At 32.6% G+C, this 7986-nt stretch overlaps 1 protein-coding gene across 1 annotated transcript in view; it reads left to right on the top strand.

The window, feature by feature from the left end:
- LOC108689580 (matrix metalloproteinase-14) overlaps window positions 1-7986 on the top strand; it is a 24831-nt gene that overhangs the window by 11320 nt on the left and 5525 nt on the right. Inside the window, exons 3-8 of the mRNA XM_018196426.1 lie at window positions 2045-2158; window positions 4870-5024; window positions 5154-5456; window positions 5550-5688; window positions 5787-5923; window positions 6201-6521. Of these exons, the coding sequence (XP_018051915.1) occupies window positions 2045-2158; window positions 4870-5024; window positions 5154-5456; window positions 5550-5688; window positions 5787-5923; window positions 6201-6521 (1169 nt within the window). The remainder of the gene's footprint in view (window positions 1-2044; window positions 2159-4869; window positions 5025-5153; window positions 5457-5549; window positions 5689-5786; window positions 5924-6200; window positions 6522-7986) is intronic.

The raw sequence follows: 7986 nt of genomic DNA, 5'->3' as shown, positions 1-7986 counted from the left end.
GTGTATATATAATATGCAATGTATTTAAATAATATGTGTGTGTGTGTGTGTGTGTGTGTGTGTGTGTGTGTGTGTGTGTGTGTACATTATTCATGTAAATTATATCATGTGCTAGACACACAGTAAACAAGAATGGATTGAAATGAATTGAAACAGATTCAGATTTTCAGAAGTACACATTCAAACGTTAAACTGAATCTTTTTCAATGTACTTTTATTCATTTATAAAAATTGAACATTTCTTGCCTTTTTAATCTAAAAGAAATTTCAATTTTTTGAGTGCATTGAGAATATTGCTAAATTCAAAATTCTGAATAGGAAACACAGTTTTTTAATTCGATTGAATCTTAAAAAAAGTAAAAACGGACTATGAATGATACTAAAATATGTATTCGGATGATTCAAATGGCTTAAAATTTCAATCCATTTTAATCCATTCTTGTCTATTGTATATTGCGTACGTATACTTACTAGATGTACTTGAGTTTTTATCTAATATTATCAAATTCTAACAAATAATGATGATTCATATGGAAAATTACGGAGAATCAGTTTACTCAATGCTGCACGCGTATGATTTAAAAAAAGGAAAACGCAAAACATAAAATTTTCCATGTTTATGTATATGAAGAGACGCATAAAATGTCAAACCGCTCGAGGAACGATAACAGCGATCCCCAGTCAGTGCCTTCCCTGTCGATTTAAACTATTAATGATAATGAATAGTGATGATTCAGGGATTCGGTGAAACGCAACCGAACTCAATCTGATGCTTCAATCAATGAGTCATATTACTGTAGTGTCATATTAGTATAATGGTCTTGCAAATAATAATTTTGAAAAATACGTAACAAACGTTTTAAAGTCGTAAAAAGTTGTCTTGCAATCATGATTAATAATTATACGCACTTTCTCATAGCGTCAAGTTAATGTTGTAAATAAATAAATATAGAAATCATATAAAAAAGTTTGAAGAAATAATAGAAAAGATCAACAAGCAAGTTTCGTCGGTCATATATTATAGTGTGATGTTATATACGAGAGTCCATGAACAGGGCGAAACAGTAGAATCCAGTGAAGTAATAGAATCCAATAAAAACCGAAGGTGAACGGAAGAGTGATCTAACTGTAAAATTGTAGGCCATCGGTGGTGGCATTATTCGAGATGAAACGTGTTTATCGGCCATAATCTGCGTCGTTAACGTATTTGCAACTACTGATGAACGTAACTCTCAAAAAGAAATTCAATGAAAATGTATACACAAATCATATGACTTTTACTTAAATTTTTATTATTATTTTTTTTCTAACTGTTATTACGATTGTTATTACTTCGGGCATGTTCATCGCAACAAGATTTTTTTCATGTTAAAGGAAAGAGAGGAAATTTAATAAACAATATTAAATTTGATAAAATATGAACAGCATGCATTAATAGAACTAGAGTTACTAAATGAAAAGTACAATAATTAAAATTAAAATTTTCAGAATTATTCTTTATGATACAAAATATACCATGAAATTCTCGCAAGATTGAAACAATATATAATAATTTTTATTCGTTGCCGGTGTGCTCCGGCAACCTTTGCACGCCGGCAACGATGAATCTGTAAATGTCGAATCGCGTGACCGCGATGGAAAATAGTGGTAGCGTATGCACAGGTACTCCCGCATACTACATTATGTACTATATTATGTGTACTGTATATTATGCATGCATGAGAAATTAATACATACACAGGGTGCGAGAAATACATATACGCGTATACGCGTGCACATAAAAGGGCATAGATGTACTTAACAAATATTTTACACCCTCTGCTTCGCATCGACATTGTTAAACTGTACTCTAACAATCAATATACGCGAAAATCGGAATATATACAATAATTATTTTTATCACGCGATTATATTTAAAGGATGATAAAAGGCAATAAAATGCAAGGTATTTTTGTGAAGACCATTTGAGTATTCTCGATTTTACAAGAATAAATAATTTTACGACAATAAATAATAATTCGTAAATTTATCTCGATATTTTTTATTACAGGTGAATTAAATGAAGAAACTGCTAAGCTTATGGCTACACCAAGATGCGGTGTTAAAGATAAAGTTGGACCAGCTGCCGATGGAAGATCAAAGAGATACGCTCTTCAAGGTAAAATAATAAAATAGTCGATGTATAAAACTTTTAATCGAAAATTCAATAGATTTCATCACTTTGCGCGACTAATCAATAATTGACAAATTGAAAAAAGTTTAATGCAATCGAGAGTGTAAACGTAACCACGAGACGTGACACAACTTTTTTTTTGATCGATCACGATCGATTATCTAATCGCGACGCGGGCATTCTCTATATCGAAATTCGAAGAAAATCTATAACGTAAAATATAATGTCGTAAAACGGAAAGTTGGCTACGTTAACACATAGATCACATCAACGATCCACGTAAAAACGTACTAATAATAAAATAACAAAGGAATACATATAGGATGTGTTCTATTTGGTGCTTGCAACATTCGCAAGCATTACTTATTTAACGTTTAATAAATAACAAGAAATTAAATGATTCCATGAATTCCGTTGCGTCAAATGGAACGCATTCATAGTAAATATAAATTATTTAGTACATTGCAGTCTTTTACGATGACTTTTACGATGAATCGCGCCATTTCGACTTCCCGTTGTCTCGTTACTACTATGTGGTATAGTCAGATTGATATAAAGTCAGTCACCTTAAACGGGTCACGTGGATCTATATCACGATAACAGTCTATCGGATGTGCTAAATGCATTTTAAATCAGCTACATGAATTCGCTCGAATCAACTGTTGCATTTCGCATCCACTATGCAATTTAACGATAAAGTTACGATTGGTTAATGAATCGACGAGATTCTCTTTCGATAAGAAGAATATCTTATCAAATCAAATTTTGAAGTCTTTGTATTTAAATAGATAATAATGTTTTTGTATTTAATTAATCTGTCTCTTTGTATTCAATTAGTATATCTTTTTCATTGTCAGATATATATTTATAATCTTGTTATATATACTGACATAGATTTTCTAAAGAAACATTCTCTTATTTCTCAGAAATTAATTGCTGCATTTTATTAATATTAACACAAAAACATGATTTGTTTAGATGATTAAAGAAGCAAAAACTAATTTATATATTTGTGGCTGTTTTTTATACAAAATTTTTTGCAAATTACATAGCTTAAACAATAATAGTTATATTATTGATAATATTACATCATTTTATATATTTATTTTTTTTAATCAGTTTTATTTATATTTTTTCTTTCTATTTTTTTTCACGGTTTTAAATACAAAATCACGGAGTGCAGCGTAAACTGGCACACCTATCTGAAACAACTCATAAGCTAACTTAATCTTTATAGTATTGCGTTATAGTGTCAAATAGTCTTTATCAGGAGCTGAAGACAATATTATGGAAAAATTCTCCAAAAAAAAAAAAAACTTTAGCGTTACATGGTTTGCGTTTTGCGGAACAGTACAAGTATATAAATCAATAAAAATCGTTTTATATAAATGAAAAGATTCTAGGAAATCTTATATGTATACATTCACTTGTAGGTATGTTTTACAGATGACTTCAGTAAAAATAAAAGAATAGGAATATGTGACATTACTATCTACTATATCAGTTTTGGAGTCTATTTTGTCAAGCACTCTTTTTGCTTATCTTACAAAAAAATTATTGCAAAATTGCAAACAGTATTATAAAAACTGCTATATTCTCTTTACTAGAAAATACTTTCTAATGTTTTTATATTTATGTTTCTAAAACATTTTTATTTTTGGCTTTTATTTAAGAAATATCGTGTTGTGAAATATTTGAAAACAGGATGATATGTCGATATCGACTTTCCTCTATATATTCATATTTACATTTATATACGATCGTCTCGCTAAAAAATGCTTGATACTCTGTTTTTTATTGGTGCTTTATCACTTTCTGAACTAGTACACACAGTGCAATAAGTTGAAGTGAAACAAATATATGTTTGTTTCATTTTAACTTATTGCATTGGTTCAGAGCGCAACAGTAAAAAACAGATCTCTTGATTCATTGATTCGTATATGAATGTTCTAATCGTTTGGTCATGTCGCATTGAAAATAAAAAAGACCAACAAAGACATTCTTATGCACGACTATCGACAGAATAATAAAGCGATCGCAGTTTCACACGGGCTAACCATGACTTTGAACCCAAGCACGTGCGTTTCATGTTTCAGTGAACTCTTGGTGCTAAGTTCGGCCATGCGTGCATCCTACGGAATGTCAGTTGCACACAGTCGAAATTTAACTCAATGATAATCCGATGTAACTATGTGCTACATTCTTTCATTTTATTCTTTCATCTCATAATGACGAACAGATCGTTACGTAAGAGTCATACGAGATGCGCGATATAATTATAGTATACGCGCAACTGTTGCATAAATCGTAATTCTATAACCGTAATGAGCACGTAACACGCAAGCCGTGATTTTTATTCTTACGAGTAATAAACAATTTACCACTACGATACAATAACGATGTAACAGCTAGGTATACTTATAGCAGATTCGTAGCATCGAAACAATATAAATATATATATTGGAACATCACGCGTGTGTCGCAAGTGGATTCCTACAATATAGACTCGTGTTGTGCATCGATTGGTGCGTAACGGACATGCATACGTTAATAGCCACGGAAAATGAATTAACGATCTTAACATGTGTGTGTGGGTGTGTGTACGCACGGATAAACGAGAATGCATCGCAATATTTTTAAACAAAGCAAACATTCTCTCGCTCCACGCGTCTCATGTATAAAATACTTTATCATAGGGTCCAGATGGCGTACGAAGAATCTAACGTACAAAATTAGCAAGTACCCAACTGGTCTTAACAAACAGGAAGTAGAAAAGGAAATAGCGAACGCATTCTCTGTTTGGACGGGTGAAACTGATCTGACATTTACCCGCAAGACAGGACACGAAAATGTAAGGCCCATATAGTCAAAATATATGTATGCTTATGTAACCAACTGACGCAGATCGATTGTTAAAAATTAAAGAGATAAAAATATTATTATACATTAATAAAATACTAAACAAAAGTAATTCGTTTAGGTTCATATCGATATCAGATTCGAAGTAGGTGAGCACGGCGATGGTGATCCTTTCGATGGACCTGGTGGCACCTTAGCACACGCATATTTTCCCGTATACGGTGGTGATGCTCACTTCGACGATGCTGAACGATGGACCATCAGAAGCTACCGCGGTACCAATCTCTTTCAAGTTGCGGCTCATGAATTCGGGCACTCGCTCGGTTTAAGTCACAGTGATGTCAAAAGTGCTCTGATGGCACCCTTTTACCGCGGCTACGATCCACATTTTACTCTAGATCAAGATGATGTTAGCGCGATTCAGGTAACGTCCGAAAGACTGAAACTTTCTATTACCAGTTACATTCGTAATTTTGGATGTAGCGTGTCTCGAATAGCTAATATTAAATCATTTCAGGCTCTATATGGCACGAAAACTAAATCGCCACGAGGATCGCGACCTCCGCCGCCTGCCGAAGAAGATCCTGAATTGTGTAAAGATCCAAAGATCGATGCAATGTTCAACACGAAAGACGGCGAGATAATTGCGTTCAAGGGTACGTACTACTTCGGAGTTGTAATCTTCCATTAGTATTTGGATTCTGTCAAAGATGACAAAGTAAGAATACTGAAGCTATTATTATGAAACTTTCAGGAAAACATTATTGGAAATTAACAGACGACGGTGTGGCCAGCGGTTATCCTAGACGTATTAGTAGCACATGGAAGGAACTTCCATCAAATATAGACGCTGCGTTTACATACAGGAATGGCAAAACTTATTTCTTTAAGGTAATTGTTCACTTGAACAAATGAGCAAAATCCAAAATTGATTTGGCTCCTTTTACTTTATACTGTAAGTCAGTATTTATTCCTCTACTAGAACTTTCTTTCTCGCTTCCGTCAAATATCAAACATATACCTATTCCACTTTATGTTCTACAACTGGTTATAGAACTACACTTTATGTTATACACTGGTTCAGCTATAGAAAACAGACTTTATGTCGACATTGATCAATATGCAAATTTCATTCACTATAATTGACACTGCAATTATTTTACTTTAGGGCACGCAATACTGGAGGTATATTAATACGACTATGGACGGTGATTACCCGAAGGAAATTAGCGATGGTTTTACTGGCATTCCTGATAACATCGATGCGGCTACCGTATGGACTGGAAATGGCAAGATTTATTTCTACAAGGGTGCAAAATTCTGGCGCTTCGATCCAGCGTCGAAGCCACCAGTGAGAAGTAGCTACCCTAAACTCATCCAAAATTGGGAAGGCATACCGAATCACATCAACGCGGCAGTAACATATAAGGGCTATACATATTTCTTCCAAGATAACGCCTACTATCGATTCAACGACCGATTATTCAAGGTAAGCACGAGTTAGTTTTTAAATTAATTTTTTGTTCGTAGCAACACTGCATGTAGCAATATCATTGGAAAATAGCAGCGCAATGGAGTTTGTAACGTTACATAATACACGCGCGTTCTTGGTCTCTGTCTCGTGTTACGTCCCAAATTACGGAATATATCGTTACATATACTCTTTAAGTTCTTTGAAGTGGAATCTCATTCTCAAGAGTAAATTGAGCCAGTTTTTGAAACAAATTTCAATTTTCAATCTCTAAAAGTGAGATTTCACTCTTCATAATGAAATTCACTCCAAAGATGAATCTACACGATCAATAATACTGTCAGTATTAACAAATATTGACAATATTATTGATGGATTGACGTAAATTTGGATTTTGATTCTCGAGCATCATCTTTATTAGGATCCATGTCACAGTATATTACAATGCAATAGATAATGTACGTAAAATTAAAGTAAAATATATTGTCAATAATATTGATCGTATAAAATTGTAAAAATATTAATGCATATCTTTTAGCATTCAACTGATTCAATATTACTAATCAGTATTATACCGTATAGAATCACCTTTAAACAAAGTGGGTTTTTGTGTTACGAGCAAAGTTCGCAGTGAGCAATACCCGAGTTGCCTGCTGTATAATGTAGACATTGCCTGGGCCGTGCATAAAAAAAAGGGTATTCTTTAAATCAACCATAATATACTCATATGTAAGCAAAAATATTGTAATCTTTCAAAAATATTAATTTTGATTTAATTAAATTTCTTTTGATGCAAGTATTACTTTGCATTTAATTCAAGACTTACTCAATTAAAATCTTATATTGTTTTATAATATCAATACAAAATTCAATCAAATCAAGACTAAATCTTTAAAGCAAGATTATAATATTTTTGCTTATATAGTATAAGTATATTATGATTGATTTAAGAATATTCTTTTTTCTGTATGTTAACATTGCCCAACGCTCAAAAAAATATTCTGCCATTTAGCGGTTCTGTGTTAATGTCAGAGGATTTTCTATTTATATATGACCTCAAGAGGATACTCTACAAAATAAAGGAATTTTGTATAACCATAAAGTACTGGATTTAGGATTGCAATTCTCTCAATCATCCTAGAAGGATGTCATGCACGCGTACTATAGCACGTAAATGACAAACTTCTAACAAATAAGCGTGCCACTAGTATTTTGTATATCCTCTTATTTTAAAAGACTATTTGAGTTATTATAATAGAATTTTCTATAGAAGAATTTATTTATTTTTGATCATAGCTCATGTGTTCTCATTTTTATAAATGAATACGTGTTATAAATACGCACCTGATTAATGCAAAATTAATGTAAGATTTTTTGCTTAAAGGAAATGCTAAGAGGAATTCCTTATCGGCAGAATATTTTTTTTAGGTGAACGCGATTGGGTTGGGCAATGCCAACACTGCCCATTTGCGGACTTTGCGTA

The sequence above is a fragment of the Atta colombica genome, unplaced genomic scaffold, assembly GCF_001594045.1.
Source record: "Atta colombica isolate Treedump-2 unplaced genomic scaffold, Acol1.0 scaffold27, whole genome shotgun sequence".
Taxonomy (NCBI): Eukaryota; Metazoa; Arthropoda; class Insecta; order Hymenoptera; family Formicidae; genus Atta; species Atta colombica.
This window is presented reverse-complemented; position numbering and strand designations above follow the sequence as displayed.